This window comes from Rhineura floridana, chromosome 3 (assembly GCF_030035675.1).
Source record: "Rhineura floridana isolate rRhiFlo1 chromosome 3, rRhiFlo1.hap2, whole genome shotgun sequence".
Lineage (NCBI taxonomy): Eukaryota > Metazoa > Chordata > Lepidosauria > Squamata > Rhineuridae > Rhineura > Rhineura floridana.
Window position 1 is genome coordinate 217,142,525 of NC_084482.1, and position 25,184 is coordinate 217,167,708.

The 25,184-nt window shown below is 47.0% G+C and overlaps 1 protein-coding gene across 6 annotated transcripts; it reads left to right on the forward strand.

The window, feature by feature from the left end:
* Positions 1-23,427, forward strand: LOC133381572 (zinc finger protein 436-like). Of its 6 annotated transcripts, XM_061620852.1 has the most exons (7): positions 342-420; positions 1,205-1,251; positions 2,428-2,937; positions 5,081-5,231; positions 9,794-9,876; positions 17,581-17,707; positions 20,383-23,427. In XM_061620852.1, exons 1-7 carry the CDS (start codon positions 357-359, stop codon positions 21,945-21,947), a joined length of 2,547 nt encoding a protein of 848 aa, XP_061476836.1. In that variant the 5' UTR covers positions 342-356; the 3' UTR covers positions 21,948-23,427. The 6 variants fall into 6 exon arrangements, with proteins under 6 accessions (XP_061476839.1, XP_061476841.1, XP_061476836.1 ...); XM_061620855.1 differs by lacking the exons at positions 342-420; positions 1,205-1,251 and adding an exon at positions 1-106; XM_061620857.1 differs by lacking the exons at positions 342-420; positions 1,205-1,251 and adding an exon at positions 165-300.
* The last annotated feature ends 1,757 nt before the right edge of the window (positions 23,428-25,184 follow it).

Consider the following 25,184-nt stretch of genomic DNA (forward strand, 5'->3'; position numbering starts at 1 on the left):
CCTTTTAACCCTGAGAAGGAGGAACAAATAAGGAAGCAAATAAAAAAGGGCGCGCGTTTCTTCCTTCCCGGTGGATCCCTCCCATGCAAAAGCAAGAGAGCAGCTGGTGGGGATTATTTATTTATTTATTTTGCAAGGTGCTCTGATGTTCATCTTCTCCTTCCGAGCGGCTGGAATCCCCCCTCCCCCTGCGTGGGATGGTGTTGTGGAGCGAGGCTGATTTTTTGGACACCTTTCCATCCCCCCCCCCGTACAGCCAGCAGGGCAGCTGCAGTCCAGCAACATCTGGAGGGGCGCCAGGTTGGCGAAGACTGTTCTAAGCCAAGGGTTACACACACACCCTCTCACCCTTGGCCATGCTGGCTGCGGGAGGAGGAGCCCAGCAACAACAATCTACAAAGCCGCAGAGGGCTGCCCGGGGTGCATAAAGGGTTAAATGCAGTTGCGTGCATTCCTAGAGAGGCCCCTTGGGGCTGGGGCGGGTCGCTTCCTCCCTCATTTGGGGGAAACCTGGGAGGAGCCCGGTGCGTGAAATAGGAGGGGGGAGCTGATGATGATAATGATAATGTTTGTTCCCCACTGGAGGGATTGGTAAGGGGGTGGAGGGAAGGGTGCCTCCTCCAGGCTGGCAAATGGTGAGTGGTGGGTGTGGGGAAGTCACAGTGGAACGGGAGGCCCGGGAATGGCTCGAGGCAGCGCGCCTGCCTGGCGTGTCCGAGGTCTCAGGTTCGAGCCCCGGCTGGATCTGGCTAGAAAGAGCGCAGGGTCGCCACCTCCCTCCGCGGGAGCAGGAGACTGGGGCTGGCAGGGCAAGGAAGGGGCTTCCTGGCGTTGGCGAGCCTGTGCCGGGGAGTTCGCGGCTTCTCCTGTTCAACGCCGCCAGTCTCCCAGCCTGGCCTCGGGCCTTCCTGCTTGCTGGTGGGTCTGGCCAAAGGGGGCTTCATCGTAGTCCGGCCTGCTGTTCTCCGGGGCCAGGGTAGATGCCCCGATGGCAAGCTTGCAAGCAGGACCTGAGTGCAAGAGCCGGCGCTGTCCCCACCTGTGGCTCTGGAGGCAGAGTGCGCTTGGAGGGAAGGGAGGCAGAGATGGGGCTGTGCGTCTTTACCAAGCCTACCTGGAGATGCCAGGGATTTATTTTCTATCTTTACTGAAAAGCATTTACATACTGCTTGATTTTTTTTATCTTGTAAATGATCTTCTGTAGGCGAAACTGATGCTTTGCCAGTGTGCTACAGGCCCCCTAAAAATAATGTAAGATTCTAGTCCTCATAGTACTGAATAAAGGGCTGAATTAAAACAGAAACACCAGAAGCTGTCTTGTACTGAGTCAGTGCATCTAGTTCAGTATTGTCTACGTTGACTGGGAGTAGGTCTGTGAAAAAGGCAAATTCCATGCTAGGGGTTACTAGGGAAAGGTAATGAAAATAAAACTGCCGATATTTTATAAATCTGTGGTGCGGCTGTATTTGGAATACTGTGTACAGTTCTGGTCGCTGCACCTCAGAAAGGATATTGAAGAGTTGGAAAAGGTTCAGAAAAAGAAAACCAGAATGATCAAGGGGATGGAGTGACTTCCCTATGAAGAAAGGTTGCAGCATTTGGGGCTTTTCAGTTTAGAGAAAGAGAGCCAGTGTGGCATACTAGTTAGAGTGTTGGACTGTGACCTGGGAGACCAGGGTTCGAATCCCCACACAACCATGAAGCTCAGTGCGTGACCTTGGGCCAATCACTGCCTCTCAGCCTCAGAGGAAGGCAATGGTAAACCACATCTGAACACCGCTTACCGTGAAAACCTTATTTATAGGGTCACCATCAGTCAGGATTGACTTGAAGGCAGTTTGTTTCCATTTTTCAATTTAAGAGAGAAGGCAAGTCAGAGACAGCATGATGGAAGTTATAAAATTATGCCTGTTGGGGTGAAAGTGGATAGAGAAACGTTCCCCCCCTCATAATACTAGACCTCATGGACATGCAATGAAGCCAAATGTTGGAAGATTCAGGACAGACAAAAGAAAGGTTTTCTTCATGCAGCTCATAGTTAATCTATGGAACTCACTCCCACAAGAGGCAGTGATGGCTACCAACCTGGAGGGCTTTACAAGAGGATTAGGCAAATGCATGGAGGAAAAGGCTATCAGTGGCTACCAGTCATCCACAGTCAGAGGAAGGATGCTTCTGAATACCAGTTGCTGGAAACCGCAGAAGGGGAGAGTGCTCTGGGATGTTATGTATGCAAATCAGATACTCTCCTGCTGAACTACAACCCTTTCCCCAAGAGTCCATAGTCAGAAAGACTTCAGTATGTGAACGGAGAGGGGGATAGAGTGGGAATATATTTAAAATGACTGGGGTTGGGGGAGGTTTCTGGGAAAGGGCATGGCCTTAAAATGTTTTGATCAGCGGCTGTCCCTGATTTCTTGCCTGCAGAAAAGATTTGCGGACTGCAAGTACCGTGCAACGTGCCCAAGAACACCTTCCTTGCCTTGTGAGACTGAAAGGAGGGGCTCCTCACTTGCTCTTGAAATGGACGTGCCTGACTCAGCGGGGCAGCGATTGGGCAAAAGCCCTGATGCCATCCAGGCTGTGAGCAGCGGGCTGTTCTGGGAGAAGACAGTTCCAAAGATTTTTGGAGTGGACCCAGCCAGCTCAGGTGTGCAGCTCCAGTGGTTCAGGCAGTCCCGCTACCGGGAGGTCGAGGGCCCCCGAGAGGTTTGCAGCCACCTGCACAGTCTCTGCCGTCAGTGGCTGAAGCCAGAAAGGCACACGAAAGCTCAGATGCTGGACCTGGTCATCCTGGAGCAGTTCTTGGCTGTCCTTCCACCGGAGATGGAGAGCTGGGTGAGGGAATGCGGAGCGGAGACCACTTCCCAGGCGGTGGCCCTGGCTGAAGGTTTCCTCCTGAGCCTGGCAGAGGAGAAGAAGCAGGCAGAGCAGCAGGTGAGAGAGTTTTCATCTTTTTACATGCAAAACAAGTACTCTACCGTTGAGCTGAGGTCCCTTCCTTTAAAGATAAAGTAGGATTCCAGTCCTCATGGGTCTCAATCAGGGGTGGGAGACCTGTGACTCCCCCCCCCAAGACCTTTCAAGAGGCACAGAAGGTATGCAAAGGACCTTGCATTTCCAGCTTTCCCACTAGCAATGCTCTCTGGGATCCAACCAATGGAGAGATTACGCTGCCGCTTTAAGCAGATGATTCCACTGATAAGATACTGAATTGGGCATTCTGGGGCTTTCATGCCCTATCTAGGTAATTATCCAGGATGTGGGGGAAGACCAAGCTTCATTCCAGCCCCATTGATGGCTGGAGGGGCTGCAGAGCTGGAAAGGGGGGGAGAACCCAGGCCATATTCACACCAGACATTCATTCCACTATTATTCCACTTTAGACAGTCATGGCTTCCCTCAAAGAATCATGGGAAGTATAGTTTGTGAAGGGTGCTGAGAGTTGTTAGGAGACCCCTATTCTCGCAGAGCTACAATTTGCCATAGTGGTTTAATGGTCATTTTCTCTTTCCAGAAAACTCTTGAGAATTGTAGCTCTGTGAAGGGAACAGGAGTCTTCTGACAGCTTTCAACACCCTTTAGAAACTTCACTTCCCAGGATTCTTTGAGGGAAGCCATGACTGTTTAAAGTGGAATAACTGTCTGGCATGAATATGGCCCCAGTGGTGCCTGGTACAACTAATGTCCACCAGTAGGTGGCGCCAGAGCGAATGATAGGCAGAGCTAGCCACGCAGCCTGGCTGGCTTTTCAGATCCTGCTATCTCCAGCGGCCCATTGTCTGTCCCTGGTTTCCCCACTCCTACGCCCACCCCAGCTTCTCTTGGTGGAGTTTTCCTCTCTCCAGCTCCACCCCCTGGAAATAATATTGTTGATTTTCCTGGTGTTGGCACTTTAAATAGCCAAAATGGGTGACAGGAGACAGATCTCCCTCCCCTTCTTATTTACAGAGACTGATGGGCAGAGATGAGCATGTATCTCTCACTCTCCCCTCTTGTTTCAAAATGAACGAGACTTGCAATCCTAACCCACTTAGCTGCAGAGTAAGCCCCTTTGAATTTAGCGTGGCGTACTTCTGACTAGACGTGGGTAGGATTGCAGTGGGTGGGAAATGGGAGGCTCCTCTGTGATACACACACACTCACGTACACTGCTGATGTCACGCATGTAGGACCACCCCCAGAAAATGCTTCCACCGTATGCACCTGGGATGCGCCACTCAAACATTTTTAAAGTTGGAGTGTAGCTGGTTTTTCCCTCGCTGGATCGTCACCTTGTAGTGGTGAGTGGGCTTGCATGTTCCAATGAACTCTATGAGCGATGCTGTTGGGAGTCATGTACTCCCAGCAGGGTCACCCATGGTGGTAAGGTCAAGGGAGAGGAACCAGACAAAGAACGATCCAAGAATGTCCTCAATGGCAGAACAGGCGGAGGATAACAATGTGTGTGAAGGTGTGAACGGCTGTGAAGGTGGATGAAGGCTGCAGCAGATAAAGGACTTCCAATCGTTGTGGTACCCATGCCATTGGATCAAAGCCTTTTTCTGTCAAGATTGTGTGTTGATCGTCGTGCACCGATCTCCCCATGTAAAACAAATTCACGCACAGGCGTCTTCCATAACAAAAGTCCCATGGAAAGACTTTATTTTGGAAGACAATCTTACTCGGTCACGAGTGATCACCAAGCAAGCAAGCTAGCTGGTTTTGTTTATGTCTCATCAAAGTAAAGTATTTCGGAAGAAACCCAGGGGATTGTGGGTACAGTCATGGGTACCTGGATTCCAAGAAGAGGAGTGACTGCATTTAAAGCCAGCATTGGCTCCCTACCCTAGTTCTAGATTGTCCCCATTCTCCTCCCTGTTGCATTCTACGAAGACAAAACTGTCACTAAGGAGGAAAAAGTTGACAGGACCCCCCTCTAGGGTGCTTTTGAGTAGGGCGGCAGGCAAGTGGGGTGTTGGCTATGGTCAAACTGAGTTTGGTGGGGTGATCCCCTCTTCTTCCAAATGGACCAGCATCCACTGGAACAATCTCTCTCCCTTGTTTGCATCGTTCCTCTAACTCCTCTCTCCTGTTTCAGGCCCAAGGGGGCATCGTGCAGGTGGCCGTTGAATCCTCTGAATCAAGGGACGATCTGTCAATAACCAGTCAGAAGCTGCTCTTTGGGGGAACCAAACTTGGGACTCATCACTGGTTCTCACCGGAGAACCAAACTTGGGACTCATCACTGGGTAAGGAAGCACTCTTTCTGCCTGAGTTTAGGAGAGGCGTGATGTTCCCAGGAAAAGTTTTGTTTGTTTATTTATTGGGTGTTAGGACCAATTAAACCAGAACTATCACTAGAAGCTAAAATGATGAAACTGAGGTTGTCACACTTTTGACGTATCATGAGAAGACCTGATTCACTAGAAAAGACAATAATGCTGGGAAAAACAGAAGGGAGTAGAAAAAGAGGAAGGCCAGACAAGAGATGGATTGATTCCATAAACGAAGCCACAGACTTGAACTTGATCTCCCAGATCATAGTCCAACACTCTAATCACTACGCCACACTGGCTCTCTCTCTTAGGATGGCATCACCTATTCTTTGGAACTCCCTGCCTATTAATTTTATTTGTTTATTTAACAAAATTTATTTACAGCTTAAATGTAAAGACCTCTAAACAGTTATATGTGTTGATTTATTTATTGTTAAATTTGTAGCCTGCCCTTCCTCCCATAAACAGCTGAAAGGGGAGTTGTAGAAATCATCTGTCTCAACCCTCAAAACCATAAAACTATGTAACCACTGCTGTTATTATGCTCTTTGCTATTCCCATTTTAATGATAATCGTCTTCATCATCTGTCCAATAGTAAAAAATATGTGTGACCAATGAAGCCAGGGGTTCATTTAAATGAGGATCTAAGGTGGGGATTAAAAGATCCAGACAAATATTAGAATAACATGACTGGGCCATGGACTGTGAAAAAGACAAATAATTGGGTGTCAGAACAAATTAAACCAGAACTGTCACTAGAAAGAAGCTAAAATGATGAAACTGAGGTTATCATACTTTGGACACGTAATGAGAAGACATGATTCACTAGAAAAGACAACAAGGCTGGGAAAAACAGAAGGGAGTAGAAAAAGAGGAAGGCCAAACAAGATATGGATTGATTCCATAAAGGAAGCCACAGACCTGAACTTACAAGATCTGAACAGGGTGGTTCATGACAGATGCTCTTGGAGGTTGCCCATTCATAGGGTCGCCATAAGTCGTACTCGTCTTGAAGGTATATAACAACAACAATTTATTCATTAGATTTATATCCCGCCCTTTCTCCCAGTAGGAGCCCACTATGGCAACTGTCTCTCCTCCTTCCTCATGCCTGAAAATTATGAGCTGCTTTTGTAATACTTTTGGGCTTCTGTGTGGAGCGTGGGTGGGGAACCTCACTCCAGGGGACCAAATGCGGCCCTCAAGAAGTCTCTGTTTGGCCCTTGGGACTCTTCCCCAGGCCATCCCACCTCCCTAGGCCACCCCCGCCAAGCAGATCTACTCCGATCCCACCTGAGAACTTTTCCTTGATTAGAATAACTGTGATGATGCCTCTCGCTTGGCTGGATGGAGAGGGGTGTGTGTATGTATATGTGGAAACCTCTGGCTTTCATATGAATGAAGTTTGGAATGTAGCCTACTGTGCAAAGGTAAGACTTGCATCCGTTGCCCCACCGATTTTTACCTCAGAATGTGCCCACTGTTGAAATCCAGGCCCTCAGAAGGTTTCCTGCTAGGGAATGCGGCCTCCGGGCTTGAAAAGGGTTCTTGGTAGAAGAAATGTGTCTCTGTCTAACCCAGGAATGGGCAGAATTAAGGCCTGTGGGATCCTCTTTGTTTTTTTTACGACACAGCATCATGGGAACCCTCCTTATGCTGAGTCACACCATCTAGCTCAGGTTTCGGCCTCCAAATGAGCGACAGCCCTTCCCCAAATCTACAAACTGGAGCCAGGTGCAAGCAGCATACACTTAGATTTACATATTTATCTATTTCAAAGTGAGAGCAGGTTACATAGGAAATGAAACAACAAAAATTACATGCCGTATGTGAAACCATAAAAAAGTAAAAATCTGAAAGAGCAGGATTCCGCTCACTCGGGGAGACACTTTCTGAACTTGTTGGTTGGTCATCTCTTTTAAATTTCCTATGTTTTTATTTGTGTATATATTTAAAACTGTTGTAAACCTCTTTGGTAGGTTTTATGAAAATGCGGCATACAAGTACTTTTATAAATAAGTAGATATAAAAAAAATGAAAGAATACAGAGCCCAGGAATTTGTTTGCAATACCACAGCAACACAGAGATCCACTCTTAGTTAACCCTTTCCCTAAACATTATTCATGTTAGCATATACAGTGCCTTGCAAAAGGAATCAGACCCCTGTCCAGTGCTCTCATATTACTGAATTACAAATGGTACATTGTGATTTCGTTCTGTCTGATATTTTATTTTGAAACACTGAAACTCAACATCAATTATTGTAAGGTGACATTCGTTTTATGTTGGGAAATATTTGTAAGAAACATAACAAACCGAAACATGTTGCTTGCATAAGTATTCAGTCTCTGAGCTGTGGAAGCTCCTAGTTTACACAGACAAATGAAATTGCCTTATAGAGGACACCTTACCATTGGCCTCCACCTGTGAACTATTAAAGTTTCTGTCACACTGTCAGGATAAAAACCCCACTGTTGAAGGATCATTGGTCAGGCTGTGGATTGGAAGGAAAATGAAGACCAAAGAGCATTCTACAGAAGTGAGAGAGAATGTAATACAAATGCATAGATTAGGAAAAGGGTACAAAATAATATCCAAGTGTCTGGATATCCCAGTGAGCAAAGATGGATCAATAATCAGGAAGTGGAAGCTGCATCACACCACCCAGGCACTGCCAAGAAAAGGCGGTCCCTCAAAACTCAGCGCTCAAACAAGGAGGAGACTTGTGGGAGAAGCCACAGAGAGGCCAACAATCACTTTGAAGGAGCTAGAGTTCAGTGGCTGGGAGTGGAGTAATGGTGCACCAGTCAACCCTATCAAGAGCTCTGCATAACACTGGCCTGTATGGGAGGGTGGCAAGAAAGAAGCTGTTATTCAAAAAGTACCATCTGAAAGCACGTCTGGAGTTTGCCGGAAAGCATGAGAGCACCCCAGCTGTGATGTGGGGAAAGGTTTTGTGGTCCCATGAGACCAAGATAGAGCTTTTTGGTCAAAACTCAAAGCGCTGTGTGTGGCGCAAACCTAACGCTGCCATGCCTCAAGACACACCATCCCTACAGTGAAGTATGATGGTGGCAGCATCATGCTGTGGGGATGCTTCTCAACAGCAGGGACTGGACATCTTGTTAAAATGGAAGAATGGATGGAGCAAATTACAAGGAAATACTGCAGGAGAACCTGCTTCAGTCCACTAAAAAACTGACGCTTGGGAGGAAATTCACTTTTCAGCGGGACAATGATCCGAAGCACAAGGCCAACATTGGAGTGGCTCAAGAACAAAAAGGTGAATGGCCTACAGTAACCCGGTCAAAGTTTTGATCTCAATCCTACTGAGAATCTGTGGTGCACTTTGAAAATTGCAGTTCACAAGCGATGTCCGATCAACCTGAATGACCTGGAGTGAATCTGCCAAGAAGACTGGGCCAGAATCCCTCAGATACTGTTTGCAAAGCTTGTACATACCTACCCCAAAAGACTGAAAGCTGTTATTGCAGCAAAAAGTGGCTCTACCAAATATTAATGTGTGGGGGGTTGAATACTTACGCAAGCAATATGTTTCAGTTTTTTATGTTTCTTACACACATTTCCCAACATAAAACCAATGTCACCTTACAATAATTGATTGAGCTTCAGTGTTTCAAACTAAAATATCATATAGAACGAAATTACAATGTACCATTTGTAATTCAGTAATATAGGAACATTGGTCAGGTTACTTTTGCAAGGCACTGTAATTGTGTGTGGAGGATTCAGGTTTTTCTTTTGCACTTGCCATTATGTATTTTTTTAAGATTTATTTCATAGAATCATGGAGTTGGAAGGGGCCTATAAGGCCATCGAGTCCAACATTTAACAATGTTTGTACACTACTTAACTATAAATAAAACCTCTTAAGCAGTTTACAAAATACATGAAATATACCTTAAAATTATCAACAGAAGTCGAACTGAAAAACAAGTTTGTTAAAAAAATTCAAAATACAATTCATGTCAGCAGTTGAAATTTACAGATTAAAACACACGTCTGTTTTTACACGTCTGGAGACTTGCTTGCAGAAAAAAGTTCTCGGCAGGTGCCCCCCAAAAAGTACAGCAAAGTGTAGGAACTGCCACGTTAAAAGATCTGTTCCTTTCATGTGTAGAACAAATATTACGTGGTGCTTGTAATGGTTTCCAATTTCTTGGATTGAAACAATTGAGTGTGCGTATAAGGGGTTAACCAACTGGGAGTCAGAAATCTTGCCAACCTGCTTCAAATCACCCAGAGATCTGCCAGTAGATCCCAGACTACCTTCCTTCTATCCCTGGTCTACGCAGAATTTATTAACAATGCAAAATCTTTGACTTTACATGACTGGCATGTCTCCTGTCAAAAGTGAGAGCTGCATCCATCAATCCTCCCAGATTTGTCTTTGCCCTTGGCCCCCGATGGCACGCGTCCCCCAGACAGTTGCGCTGGAGTAAATGTGGCCCTCAGGGCTAAAAATTGGTTCCCCACCCTGGCTTTATCTGTTTTCTTTTCCCACCCCCACAGGGAATGGAATAGCACCACTGACGCTCACTGAAACGTCTCCCTTTCATGGCGGAGCAGGAAGGAGCCCTGAGCAGCCAGCTCAGGTAGGGAAATGTGTTATTGGCAACTTCAGAGTAGGTCAGTGGGAGTTCTGGAGCTACACTTTAGCAGAGCTTGGAAAGTTTATTTGTAAAAATGGTCCTTGGCAAAAAAAAAATTCCAGCTGGTGTTGAGGAATAAAACATACCTAAGAAGACAAAGACAGCTGGTATAGTACAGTGGGGAGGAGAGCCTGGCTGGGAGTCCAGAGCCTGTGAGTTCAAATCCCCGCTCGTGTCTCCTGCGGGTCAAGGGCCAACTAAAGATCACCCCACAGTGAGTGGCTCAGGGTTACGTGCCCTGCCCCCTGGGCAGCCGTGGGCAAGCGGCAGTGTCCCAAGGAGCACAGTTGCCCCCCAGCTGGCAGTTGCGGACAAGGAAGGGGCTGGCTTGTGCAGCTGTGGCAAGCTGAGCAGGCCCTCGCCAGCTGGGGAGGACTAGCCTCAGAGGGAGGCAATGGGAAACCCCCTGTGAATACCACTTACCATGAACACACTACTCATAGGGTCACCATAAGTCGGGATCAACTTGAAGGCAGTCCATTTCCATTTTCAAGAAGACAAAGAAAACATGAAACGTACACGTGCAGACAGAGTGGAACATTAACTGTTTCATTTTCCTCAATAAAATAAAAAATAAAAAAAGAAGAAGACCAAACAAGAGATGGATTGATTCCATAAAGGAAGCCACAGACCTGAACTTAGAAGATCTGAACAGATCTTCGCGACAGATGCTATTGGAGGGCACTGATTCATAGGGTCGCCATAAATTGTCATCGACTTGAAGGTACAAAACAACAATTTCCCCCAGTAATTATGATCTTTAAAGTGTAAACAAACATACGTAGGAGAACGGAGTAGACGACGAATTAGAAATCGTCCGAAGTTCTACCCAAACACAAATTCAATTCATTTCCAGTTCACTCGGCAGTTCTGGGAACTGCTTTCAGGTGCAGTTCAGAGATTTTTGAACTAACTCAGTGAACTTTGTTAGACCAATTCCAAGCCCTGCACTGGAGTTTTGGGCCCCAAAGTATTACCTGTTTCTTAGCTGGATTTGAACTGGCCCTTGCTCAGTCGTGAGGCTCGTTGGGGACCTTGAACTGGTCCTTGAACTGGCCCTTGCTCAGTCGTGAGGCTCATTGGGGACCTTGAACTGGTCCTTGAACTGGCCCTTGCTCAGTCGTGAGGCTCATTGGGGACGTTGAACTGGTCCTTGAACTGGCCCTTGCTCAGTCGTGAGGCTCATTGGGGACCTTGAACTGGTCCTTGAACTGGCCCTTGCTCAGTCGTGAGGCTCATTGGGGACCTTGAACTGGTCCTTGAACTGGCCCTTGCTCAGTCGTGAGGCTCATTGGGGACCTTGAACTGGTCCTTGAACTGGCCCTTGCTCAGTCGTGAGGCTCATTGGGGACCTTGAACTGGTCCTTGAACTGGCCCTTGCTCAGTCGTGAGGCTCATTGGGGACCTTGAACTGGTCCTTGAACTGGCCCTTGCTCAGTCGTGAGGCTCATTGGGGACCTTGAACTGGTCCTTGAACTGGCCCTTGCTCAGTCGTGAGGCTCATTGGGGACCTTGAACTGCTCCTTGAACTGGCCCTTGCTCAGTCGTGAGGCTCATTGGGGACCTTGAACTGCTCCTTGAACTGGCCCTTGCTCAGTCGTGAGGCTCATTGGGGACCTTGAACTGGTCCTCGAACAGGCCCTTGCTCAGTCGTGAGGCTCATTGGGGACCTTGAACTGGTCCTCGAACAAGTCCTTGCTCAGTCGTGAGGCTCATTGGGGACCTTGAACTGGTCCTCGAACAAGTCCTTGCTCAGTCGTGAGGCTCATTGGGGACCTTGAACTGGTCCTTGAACAAGTCCTTGCTCAGTCGTGAGGCTCATTGGGGACCTTGATTCAGTACGTCTCTCCCCCCCCCCCCAGGAAAAGGAAACTATGATTCTCTTGTGTGTGTTAATACCCTCACACTGGGAGGGCAACTGGCACCAACACGTATAAAAGTATTCCTGGTAGGGAGAAAGTGGATTGGGAGATGTTTTTCTCCCTCCCCCATAATAATAGTACATGGGGTCATCCAATGAAGCCTAAAACAACATAAAATTTTGCTGTTGGAAGATTCAGGACAGACTAAAGGAAGTCCTTCTTCACATAGTGCATAGTTAAACTATGGAATTCGCTAACACCAGAGGCGGTGATGGCCACTGACTCGGATGGATTTAGAAAAGGATTAGAGAAATTCATGGAGCGCAAGACTATTAATGGCTACTAGGAATGGCGGCTACGCTGTGCCTCCACAGTCGGAGGCAGTATGCTCTGAATGTTGCTGAAAATCACAAGTGGGGAGAGAGCTGTTGCACTCAGGCTCTTCTTGCAGGCTTCTCACTGGGCCATGGCAACTGTGAAAACAGGATACTGGACAAGATGGGGGCCCTTTCAACCTGATCCAGCAGCCAGGCTCTTCTTGCGTTCTTACTTTGCAGATGAAGCAACGTGGAGGGCAGCACTCATCCCTGAGGGACACCGTAGGCCAGGGATGGGAAGCCTGTGGCCCTTCAGATGTTTTGAACTACAATTCCCATCATCGCTGCCATTGGCCATGTTGGCTGAGGCTGATGGGACCTGGAGTCCAACAGCATCTGGGATGGGGGTCTCAGGTTCCTCACCCCTGCCATGGGCCAACGACCATGGTGACCATCAGCTGCCCTTCAGCATCCCCTACTGGAAATGACCCTTCAGGAAGGAATGGAGTCATTGAAAAGGTGCTTCCAAAGTCCACCCTTGCAAGGTGATTCAGAAAGATATATACTATTTCATTCATAGGCTGTAAGGAGCTCAAGGTGGTGAACATGGTTCTCCCTTTTTTATCCTCACAACAATCCTGCGAGGTGGGTTAGGCTGAGAAGCAATGGCCTACCCAAGGTCACCCAGTGGTCTTATTATTTATTTATTTTATTTATTTATTATTTATTTGTTTCATTTTTAAACCGCCCATAGCGAGTAGCTCTCTGGGCGGTGTACAAAAGATTAAAAATACAAAAATACAAAATATCACAATAAATAAACAGTAAACAAAGAGATTTAAAATTGTAACATTAAACGCATTAAAATGCCTGGGAGCATAGCCAGGTCTTAACCTGGCGCCGAAAAGATAGAAGTGTCAGCGCCAGGCGTACTTCTTTGGGGAGGCTATTCCACAGTTTGGGGGCCACTACAGAAAAGGCCCTAGATCGAGTAACTGTCCTCCGGGCTTCCTGATGGGTTGGTACCCGGAGGAGGGCTTTAGATGCTGAGCGAAGTGACTGGGTCGGTTCATAGCGGGAGAGGCGTTCCACAAGATACTGCGGTCCCACGCCGTGTAAGGCTTTATAGGTCAAAAACAGCACCTTGAATCTGGCTCGGAAGCAAATGGGTAGCCAGTGCAAACGGGCCAGAACAGGTGTTATATGCGCTGACCGGCTGGTCCTCGTCAGCAGTCTGGCTGCTGCGTTTTGCACTAGCTGAAGCTTCCGAACTGTCTTCAAGGGCAGCCCTACGTAGAGTGCATTACAGTAATCCAACCTAGAAGTTACCAGAGCATGAACAACTGAGGCGAGGTCATCCCTGTCCAGATAGGGGCGTAGCTGGGCTACCAACCGAAGGTGGTAGAACGCATTCCTTGCCACCGTGGCCACTTGCGCCTCAAGAGACAAGGAAGGATCGAAAAGAACCCCAAGACTATGAACCTGTTCCTTCAAGGGGAGTGTAACCCCATCTAGAACAGGGTAAACATCCACCATCTGGGCAGGGAAGGCATTCACCAACAGTGTCTCAGTCTTGTCTGGATTGAGTCTCAGTTTATTAGCTCTCATCCAGTCCATTATTGCGGTCAGGCAGTGATTCAGCACATCCACAGACTCACCTGTAGAAGATGAAAAGGAGAAATAGAGCTGCGTGTCATCAGCGTACTGGTGGCAACACACTCCAAAACTCCTGATGACGGCACCCAGAGGCTGCATGTAGATGTTAAAAAGCATGGGGGACAAAACCGACCCCGAGGGACTCCACAATGGAGAGTCCAAGGTGTCGAGCAATGTTCCCCAAGCACTATCTTCTGGAGACGGCCCGCCAAGTAGGAGCGGAACCACTGCCACGCAGTGCCTCCAACTCCCAACTCCGCAAGCCTCTCCAGAAGGATACCATGGTCGATGGTATCAAACGCCGCTGAGAGATCAAGGAGAATCAACAGAGTCACACTCCCTCTGTCCCTCTCCCGACAAAGGTCATCATACAGGGCGACCAAGGCTGTTTCAGTGCCAAAACCAGGCCTAAAACCGGATTGAAATGGATCCAGATAATCGGTCTCATCCAAGAGCACCTGGAGCTGACCGGCGACCACCCGCTCCAGAACCTTGCCCAAAAAGGGGACATTCGCCACCGGTCTATAATTGTTCAAGTTATCTGGGTCTAAGGAAGGTTTCTTTAAAAGAGGTCTCACTACTGCCTCCTTGAGACTACTAGGGACTATTCCCTCACTCAAGGAGGCATTTATCACTTCCTTGGCCCAGCCGGTGGTAGTAGTCCTGCTAGCCTTCACTAGCCAAGATGGACAAGGATCTAGAGCAGACGTGGTCGCCCGCACCAATCCAAGCACCTTGTCCATTTCCTCAAGCTGCACCAACTGAAACTCATCCAATAATGAAAGACAAGGCCGTGTTCTGGACACTTCAATGGATTCGTCTGTCATAACATCGGAGTCTAGGTCCCTACGGATGCATGCGATTTTATTTTGGAAGTGCCCTGCGATGTCGTTACAGCGAGCTTCAGATGTTTCAATAGTATCTCGAGGACCAGAATGTAAGAGTCCTCGTACAACCCTAAAAAGCTCTGCAGGGTGGCAGAGAGATGTCCTGATAGAGGCAGTGAAGTGGAACTTCTTCGCCACCCTTACCGCTTTTATATACGACTTAGTAGAGGCACTTACCAAAGCATAACTGCATCCGTCTGGAGTTTGTCTCCATCTGCACTCCAGTCTCCTTCTCTCTTGCTTCATCACTCTCAGCTCCGGGGTATACCACGGAGCTGTATGAGCTCTGCATCGAAGAGGGCGCGCGGGAGCAATCGTGTCGATAGCCCGGGCCATCTCCGTATTCCACAGTTCGACCAAGGCCTCGACAGGAGCGCCAGTACTATCAGCTGGAAAAACTCCCAGAGCCATCTGAAAACCAATAGGATCCATAAGCCTCCGAGAGCGGACTGTGAGGCGTCCTTCCCTGGCTCTCCCTGTCAGGTTCCTACCTGCTCGTGGTTACTGCCTGTCTCTAGGCACCACCAGGGACTCCACCAGTCCGGACCGCTCTCTCTTATGTTTTCTCTCCCCGCTCTAGCACAGATCTCAACAGATCCCCCTGCTAGGCAACCACCAGTAACGTCCCAATACTAGTATTCCCAGAGACTCTGAATACTGGTATTGTTATTCTCTTCACCGCTGCCACCATTTGTTACAGTTCCCCTTCAGCCTTGGTCATTACCTTACCCTCCCTTCTGGTCTGTGAAACCCCAGCCAAGGATCAGGCCTTTGGTAAACCAAATTATTTATTACAGATAACAAAGCTAACAAGATTAACAAGATTTCTTCTTAAGGCACATAAGCATATGGTTTTACTCAATACTAATCTGAACTCCACCTCCCTCCTTCTTCACTCTCTCCTGGCAAACAACTCTCTCAAACCCCACCAAGCAATCCACTCTTTCTCTTCTCCCCCCCAGATTCGACTCTCACTCTTCCTTTTATACATTCAGCCATTTTAAACACTCAGCCAATCATCTCGCATTCTACTGCCCATTCACTCCCCCTCCTCTTTCACTCCACTTACCATGTATCTTCTAAAACAACAACACTTACCATTTATACATTAATATAGGAACATCACACGGACCAACTTAATAGGTCCCCCACCCTTGCAGAGGGAAAGAGTCGTCGTAAGTCTAAAACTCAGCAGGCGGTGATCTGTCCATGACAATGGAGTAGATGAAAAACACCCCACCTCCAGATCACCATTTCCATGACCAGTGGCGAAGATCAAATCAAGAGTGTGACCCGACACATGCGTTGGGCCAGTAACAAATTGAGACAGCCCCATGGTTGTCATGGAGGCCATGAAGTCCTGAGCCGCCCCAGATAAAACAGTCTCGGCATGAATGTTGATGTCCCCCAACACCACAAGTTTGGGGGACCTCAGCAATACCTCCGAGACTATCTCTGTCAGCTCAGCTAGGGAAGCTGTTGGGCAGCAAGGTGGGCGGTACAACATTGTCTTCATTGTGACTGGGTTGAACATTTGAACCCTGGTCTCCCCAGCCCTAATCCAGCCCTCTGACCACTTCACTGCTTCTCTCTTAATGGTATTGAATGCCATATCAGGACCAAGAGGAACGCAATCCTCAACATACTTCGAAGTTAATAATGACTTTTGTGCTAAAGATCTCACCAGGCAGTGGCTATGAGCACTGTCTTATTTTCTCATCTTGAATTCTGTGAAGAAATGCCAGTTCACCCACTGGAAATGTATCTTTTGGGGAGTTACCATATGTAGCTATCGTATACCAAGCCAAACCATTAGCTCACGATCGTCTACCCTGACCGGCAGGGTCTGTCCAAGATAGACAAGGGTTTGTCCCAGGCCTACTTGGAGATGCTGGCGATTGAACTTGGACCGTCTGGATCATCATCGTCGTCAATTACCCGCCTTTCACCCAAAGATGCCAGGGCAGGTTACAACAATTTTGAAAAACCATTTAAGGACAACCTGAAATCCCTAGGTAGGGTGGGTCCTAAAAAAGCATGTCCCAAGGGCAGAGAGGTGCATCTTCAGCATTTGCCCAAAACTGTACAGCAAAGTTGCCAGACGCGCCTTGGGGTGGGCGAGGGGAGGGAGTGCCACAGAGAGTAGGATGGGGCAAGGTTCAGCCTGGATTCAGGGCACGGTTCAGGTGGGATACAAGCCTTAGGCAGTGCTCTGGGAGGCCCAGAAGCTGCTTTCAGCAAGAAAGTACTTGAAATCAAGCCCTTCTATCAGGCATGAGGAACGTTTGGTCTTTCCCACATTGCTGAACGGCAACTCTCTTCCCCGGCCACTGGCTGTGCCTGCCGGGAGTTGCAGTTCAGCAACATCTTTGGCGGGGGAAGGTTCCCTTCACCTGCCTTTTACAGTGGCAGCCGGTGCAGCCTGATCGTTAGCACCACCTGCTGTACAAGCTGCTGCTTGACAAAGGGGCCTAGCTCTGTGATGGAGCCACAGTGGCTATGCTTTGCCTCCGTAGTCGGAGGCAGCAGGGTTCTTAACACCAGCTGCTGGGAACCGCAGGAGGGGAGAGTCCACTTGTGCTCAGGTTCTGCTTATGGGCTCGTGCGCATGTGGTTGGCCATTGGGTGAACAGGATGCTGGACTAGATGGGCTGGACTAGATGATCCAGCAGGCTCTTACGTTCTTATGGGCAGGAGGGCCTCAGGTTGCCCTGGATCTTCTCCACTGGAGTCCTCAGAATCGGGGACTGCAGGTTCATCTGGAGCTGGCGCCTCTTGTCCTTCTCCAGGTTCAGTGTCGTTACCTCCATCACCCAATGAATCTGATTTGTGGTCCCTGACAGTGCTCCTTAGCTACGGAGCTGAGAATCTGCATGCTCTTCCTTGAGTTATCTGTTAACAGGGGACCTTTTCTTCCTTTTCCAGGTTCCAGTGTCCTTTGAGGAGGTGGCTGTATATTTCACCAATGAAGAGTGGGCTCTGCTGGATTCCAGTCAAAAAGCCCTGCACAGGGAAGTCATGCTGGAGAATTCTAGGAGTGTGGCCTCTCTCGGTGAGAATCCCTCTTTGTTCTGAGTTTAAATCGGGGGTGGGGATTTTAAGCCTGAGGGTTGCTGCTTTACCTCACAGCCAGCCTTCCAGGGGTCCACATGCCAGTGTGGGCAGGGCTGAAATAAAAGTGGGTGGGGTGAAAACAGAAGTGGGCGGGGCAAACACACATGCATGTACCATATGTGTGTTGATTTATTTATTGTTAAATTTGTAGCCTGCCCTTCCTCCCATAAATAAAATGACAACATCTCATTTTATCAGCGATGAAGTGACATCATCTCAAAGACATTGGGTGGTATTCAGCTAAACAGTAGCACTCCCACAAGGATTAACGCTAAACCAGCAGGATTTCTCCCCTCTCCTCCCCTTGCGTGGACTGTGCACCATCCCCAAATCTGCTCCAGAGTGCTGGGGAAAACCCCAGAACAGATTTAGGGGGTAGAGAGGTGGAGGATGTTCCATTGCACAAGGGGAATCCTTGCACTGCTGGAACAATCTCCTTAACGCTACATTGAATGCAGGCCATCATTTCAATAACATCATCTTAAAACCAATTCCAATACAGATGCAGACTGGGGCCACCGTCACACCATATATTTATTCCACTTTAAACAGTCGTGGCTCCTCCCACACTTCTCAGACTTCTCTGGGAATAGGGACTGACTGTTAAACCACTCTGGGAGGGGAATAGGGGTCTTCTAACAGCTCTCAGCACTCTTCACAGACTACACTTCCCAGGATCCTTTGGGGGAAAGCCATGACTGCTTAAAGTGGAATAAATGTATCGTGTTAACGTGGCCTTGGAAAGTCTTGTTGGAACACACATCTCTCTCACACACACATACACAAAAGATCAACATTGGAGAGAGTGTAGTCTTTTAAGTCTTTAAGGCACCATAAGACTCTTTGTTACCTTGGAACCAGGTTTCAATGGCAGTGATTTTCACCTGTACTGTGGGGCGATTTTATTTATTTATTTATTTATTTATTTATTGTACTTATATACCACCCCATAGCTAAAGCTCTCTGGGTGGTTTACAGTAACTAAAAACATTAAAACAAATATACAAATTTAAAAACACATCTTTTAAAAACAATTTAAAACACAATTTAAAAATTTAAAACAATTTAAAACACATGCTAAAATGCCTGGGAAAAGAGGAAAGTCTTGACCTGGCGCCGAAAAGATAAGAGTGTTGGCGTCAGGTGCACCTCGTCAGAAAGATCATTCCATAATTTGGGGGCCACCGCTGAGAAGGCCCTCTCCCTTGTTGCCAGACTCCCAGCTTCCCTCAGAGTAGGCACCCAGAGGAGGGCCTTTGATCTTGAATGTAGTATATGGGTGGGTTCGTATCGGGAGAGGCGTTCCATCAGGTATTGAGGTCCCAAGCCGTGTAAGGCTTTATAGGCCAAAACCAGCACCTTGAATCGAGCTCGGAAACATACAGGCAGCCCATGCAAGCAGGCCAGAATCGGTTTTATACGTTTGGACCGTCTGGTCCCTGTTACCAATCTGGCTGCTGCATTTTGCACAAGCTGCAGTTTCTGAACCGTCTTCAAAGGCAGCCCCACTTAGAGTGCATTGCAGTAATCTAATTTGGAGGTTACCAGAGCGTGGACAACTGAAGCCAGGTTATCCCTGTCCAGATAGGGATGTAGTTGGGCCACCAACCGAAGTTGGTAGAAGGCACTCCGTGCCACCGAGGCTACCTGAGCCTCAAGTGACAGAGATGATTCTAGCAGAACCCCAAGCTACGAACCTGCTCCTTCAGGGGGAGCGCAACCCCAGGACAGGTTGGACAATGAACAGCAGCGTGTGTCTAAATGGTACATGAGGCACCCATATTATAAAGTGTGTGTATGTCTAGATATAGGGCCTCTTCCTAGAAGGTCGGTCATACAGGGCTCTGGGCCAGTGAAGGGTCAGGTGGAGATTGTTTAAAGAGCAGTTGAAGGAAAAGTCTTGGGATGAAAGGAAGTTGCCTCATCCTGAGTCAGACCACTGGCCACCTAGTTCAATAATGCACCAACATTTTGGAATTCCCTCCTCTTTAAATATTTGGGAGGGGCCATCTCTGTTCTTTTTGATTCCTTCCACTTTCAACAAGCCTTTTAAGTAGAGACCTTATCCCAGTCTGTGCCTGTGTTAGAATCGCTTCTTAAGATGCTTTGAACGTTTTTTAAATGCATTTTTAATGTGTTTTGTTTTAATATATTTTAAAGTCTTTTCTTTTTAAGATGTTTTAAAGTGCTTTTAGCGTTCTTAGGCTCCTTCTGGGAGGAAGAGCAGGATATAAATTTAATAAATAAATAAATAAAACCGCACTTGACTGGGAGTGGTTCTCTGGGCTTTCAGACAGGGACTCTTTTTCAGCCCTACCTGAAGATGCCAGCCGTTGGACCTGGGACCTTCTGCATGCAAACCAGATGCTCTGCCCCTGAGCTACACTCGTTCCCCCATTTTGGAGTTTTGTTCATTGTGTACATTTGTTTATTAATCGGTTCTATTAACTGTCCATGATTAAGATGAATACTGAGGGATATCGAGCGTTAGTCATACTTGGAGTGGATTGTAGCCAGCGAAGTCCTGGAGCCAGACACGATTTATTCTTCTACAGCACTGAATTGATTATGATCCATAATTAAAGTATTCTTCCCCCCCCCATTTTATTCCAGATGAGGGGTGGGACAGTATGAACGATGACGGACTATATGTGGTGTCACTGGAGAGAGAGAAGCATCAAGAGATGGACGAGAACTTCAAAAATCAAAATGGACTGAATACACAGGAAAAAAACCAAATGGAGAAGTGGAGGAATAAATCTTGGTTGGGCAACTTTCATGAAATCCCAACTCAGCAAGAAAAACAAAAGGGAAAGAAAAAGAATGTTTGCTCAACGTGTGGGAAAATCTTCAGCCGCAAATCACACTTCAATGTCCACATGAGAATCCACACAGGTCAGAAGCAGCATAAATGTTTGGATTGTGGAAAGAGCTTCAGGCAGAGAGCACACCTTACCTCCCATCAAAGAATTCACACAGGAGACAGGCCATATAAATGTCTACAGTGTGGGAAGAGCTTCAGGGAGCGTGCACACTTTACTGTGCATCAAAGAATTCACACTGGGGAAAAACCGTATCAGTGTTCAGAGTGTGGAAAGAAATTCAGTAGGAGCACAAACCTCGCTTCCCATTTAAGGAAACACACAGGAGAGAAACCATATAGATGCCTGGAATGTGGAAAGAGCTTCAGGCAGCTTGCATACCTTACTTCACATCAAAGAATCCACACAGGAGAGAAACCATATCGATGTTCAGTGTGTGGAAAGAGCTTCAATAGGAACACAAATCTCACTGCCCATCTAAGAAAACACACAGGAGAGAAACCATATAAATGCTTAGTATGTAATAGGAGCTTTTGTGATAAATCAGGCTTCAATATACATCAGTTAATTCATTCAAAGGATAAGCCCCATAAATGTTTGGTATGTGGTAGAAGTTTTATTCGACGTTCACAGCTTACTTCGCATGAAGGAATCCACACAGGGGAGAAACCATATAAATGCTTGGTGTGTGGCAAGAGCTTCCATCGGAGCTCCAATCTTACTTCCCACCAAAGAATCCATGCAGGAGAGAAGCCTTATAACTGCTCAGAATGTAGCAAGAGCTTTTATGATAAATCACGCCTTCTTATACACCAAAGAACTCACACAGATGAAAAGCCATATAAATGCCTGGAGTGTGGAAAGAACTTCAAGTGGCATACAAACCTTGCTTCTCATCAGAGAACACACACAGGAGAAAAGCCCTATAATTGCATGGAGTGCAACAAGAGCTTTTATGATAACTCCCACCTTCTTACACACCAAAGAATCCACACAGGAGAGAAACCCTATCACTGCTCGGAGTGTGGAAAGAGCTTCAGTCAGAGCTCAAGCCTTACTTCCCATCAAAGAGTCCACACAGAAGAGAAACCATATCATTGCATGGAGTGTGGAAAGAACTACACTCAGAGGAGAAACCTTATTAGACATCAAAAAATCCACTCGGGAGAAAAAACATATCAGTGCCTGGAATGTGAAAAGAGTTTTTACGATAGGTGTATGCTAAAGAGACATCAAAGAACTCACAGAGGGGAAGGGGAACCCCTAATGTCTTGGAGTATTGAAATAGCTTCCGATGGTGAACCAATTTTACTTCCCCTCAGAGGATTCAGCCAGGAAAACCAGTATTTAATTTGAGATTCACAAATTGCTCCTTACAGTCAATAGAGAATTCACATAGGAGAGATGCTTCCTCCTCTCTTCCTAGATAAATGCTTGGGGTATGGAACAGCTTCTGTCACTGTTAACTATATTAATGCATTATCATCATCATTATTTTCTGAGAAATTGAACATTAATGCAGCCCTTACCTGACGGACCTGGGTTGTAACAGCTATCCTTTCTAAAGTGAGAGCAGGGTCCATATTTCTTGACTTGGACTTGTAATCTCTCATAGCCTGCAGGGTACTTTTTGTCATCCCCTCCCCCAGCAGCAGGGAGATACAGGTAAGCAACCAGAGAAAGAAAGTGCCTTCCAATTGAGTCTTCCCCTTGTCTCTGCTCCCTTGCCTCCCCCCCACCTGCCCTCTTCGTATGAGACAACACTAGCATCTGAGCAGTTTCCAGAGGGAGCACAAAATCGTGCTAGAAAAGAATGATTTAACAAGTTTACACCTTGGACTGAGAAATGGAGTAGAAAATCTTTCCTCTTCCTCTTAGTTCATCTTTTCTGTGTTTGTATTTCTGCAGAAAAAGTTCTTATGGTATGCTAAGCAAGGGAATGAATCATCATGCTTTGCAGAGGCAGGAAGTTTGCATAGAAAAGGAGGTTACCATAAACACTGTATGGAGGGAGGTACAAGTTTCCTATGATGCTTACAGGGCAAACCTCTGTATGTCTACTGAGAATTCCTATTAAGTTTATTTGGGATGGTGTTCCTTTGGGCATTCTCTCTGGTTAAAAAGGAATTTAATAAACATGAACATAGAAAGAGACTGAAGGATCATCAGCTGTTCCAGTGTTAATGGATGGTCCATCTGGGTGACCTGGTGTTCCATTCTCAGAGCCTTGGGATCTTCTGGAGGGATTGTCGTTGCTTTCAAATGTGCTTTTCAGCTGCTAAAGTCCAGCTGCTCTTTGAAACACATTCAGCACATAATGACTACATTTATCTGCACCTGATACATTTCTGTTAAATCCACTTATTATGAATTAGTCCATTTATTCATCAGTCTATAGGAGAGATGGGACTACATTGGCTGTGCTGGAAGATCAGCTCCATCAGGCTCCCACGTCTGTCATCCACAGCACATATTCCATCAGGCTTTGAGAAAGGGAGAGTGATGGGGACTACAGGTCATCTCCACTGCTCTGCTGAAAAATCTTTGGTTCCTCTCTGAATGTTTCTATTACTGCTGTTCATTACTAGCTCTCTGGTAAATTGGTGCCTGAGCTTGCTTCTTTCGTCCTCCCTCCCAGTTCCTTTTATGTTGTGTCTCTCAGATTGTGAGCTGAGTGCAGGAACTCTTTTGTCATTGATATGTCAGCTGGGGAGCTTTTTTTCACCTGAAGAGCAGTATAAAAATGCCAGTAATGAAGAAGTGGGCATGCAGATACATTTGGATCAACCTCTCTTTTTATTTATTTTTTGGATACAATAAAATTGTACAAATCATAGCCCTGTGAAGTCCCTGGATTTTTTTTTCTTTGTTAAGCATTGTTAACATTTTAGATTACATTGCCCATTTCTGCCAGTAAAGGACTGTTGGTTAAATAAATGCCATAATCTCTAAGTGTAGATAGGAAACAGTGATAGTTTTACACACACACACACAGGAGTATCCAAGTCTTGCAGCCCCAACCCTCCTCCACTAGGCACCACGTTTAATGTCTATTTATTTCTTATTGCAGACCTTCTGTTACCAACAGGCCTTTTAACTGAAGATTTTTACCTGCATTGGATTGGAAATTGCATTTGTATCTGCTTTAATGGTTGTTTTTATTGTGAAACCACTTTGGGGTGTTTTGTGATGGAACTGGAAAACCTGTGTCTCCCAAACTTTTGCTGGACTGCAGTTGCTGTCATCCCTGATCATTGGTCATGCTGGGTAGAGTTGATGGGAGTTGTAGTTCACCAGTATCTAGAAGGACTTAGGTTCCTTATCCCTGTTTGATGGGATGTTATTCATAAATGAAATAAATGTCCACTTCATCCTGCCCATTCCCATCTGTGGCTGTGGCTGTGGCTGTGGCTGTGGCTGTGACGTCCTTCCCTGGTTCTCCCTGTCAGGTTCCTACCTGCTTGTGGCTACTGCCTTTCACTAGGCACCACTAGGGACACCACCAGTCAGAACCGTCCTTTATATGGTTTCTCACTCCACTCTAGCACAGATCTCACTAGATCCCACTGCTAGGCAGCACCACCAGTCACTTCCTGTAACCAATACTCACAGAGACTTTGCCTCAGTCTCTCTATAGCTTGTTACTTTGTGACTGTGTGCCTAAAAGACAGGAGACAGGTAGAGGGGGGTTCGGGGCACAGATCATGGAAGGAGAGCGGAGGGGCGGCTGAGGGCCCCCCTGTAGCTCCAGGGGCCCTTCGGCCAGTGCCCCACCTGGCCACCCTTTTGAACCGGTGCTGTAGGGAGCATGTCCAACAGTTACTCACATTATAGATGGAAGCAATTCTGCAAAATGTTCCCTCTAACTAGTATTGGGGATATCTCTATGTTTGTTTACCATGATGGAACTTCCTTAAAGGGTGGGGTTATTTACTTCTTCCTCCTCCTTTGTTCGGGATATTGATCCTTTTTGCACATTCTCCATTAACCTCTAGCAGAGGGAACAGGCAGACGTTCCTTCCAGGAGCATCCTCACCAATAACTGAAAATGGACTGAGACTACAGATTATTTTCTATCTAAGCTAGAGCCTATGTTTTCTTAAACATATGAAGGTCATGAGCAAATACCCTTTATTCTTTTTACCTAAGAAAATTGTCTCTGTGACTTATTTGATTAACTAGTGTGCATGGGAGGAAGGTATGGGACTGGATCGTATTAAGAGTGCTATTCCGTGCGTTGTGGACACAGTGAGCGAGCCAGAGGCAGCCAGTAGTGCTCTGGTGGTGAGGGATCGGTTCCAGCTTCTTCCTTCTGATGAAGTGGAGAAGGTGCTTTCAACCTTAAAGCTAACCACTTGCTTACTCGACCCTTGCCCGTCGTGGCTCATTATGAGCTGCAAGGATAGACTGGGCGAGGGGATCAAGGCGGTGGGAAATATGTCCCTGGAAGAGGGAGTTATGCCATCAGCCCTCAAGGAGGCAGTAATAAAACCAATTCTAAAGAAGCCCTCCTTGGATCCCCAAGATCTGAACAAGTTTCACCCAGTCTCAAATTTGCCGTTCTTGGGCAAGGCGGTTGAGCGGGTGGTGGAG

What these genes read in the sequence shown, in the direction of transcription:
- LOC133381572 (XM_061620852.1), top strand. Translation starts at nt 357, where the DNA reads ATGCTGGCTGCGGGAGGAGGAGCCCAGCAACAACAATCTACAAAGCCG. An exon ending in GCCGCAGAGGGCTGCCCGGG is followed by an intron (nt 421 to 1,204) that starts GTGCATAAAGGG and finishes GATCTTCTGTAG; the next exon opens with GCGAAACTGATGCTTTGCCA. An exon ending in TAGGAGTGTGGCCTCTCTCG is followed by an intron (nt 17,708 to 20,382) that starts GTGAGAATCCCT and finishes ATTTTATTCCAG; the next exon opens with ATGAGGGGTGGGACAGTATG.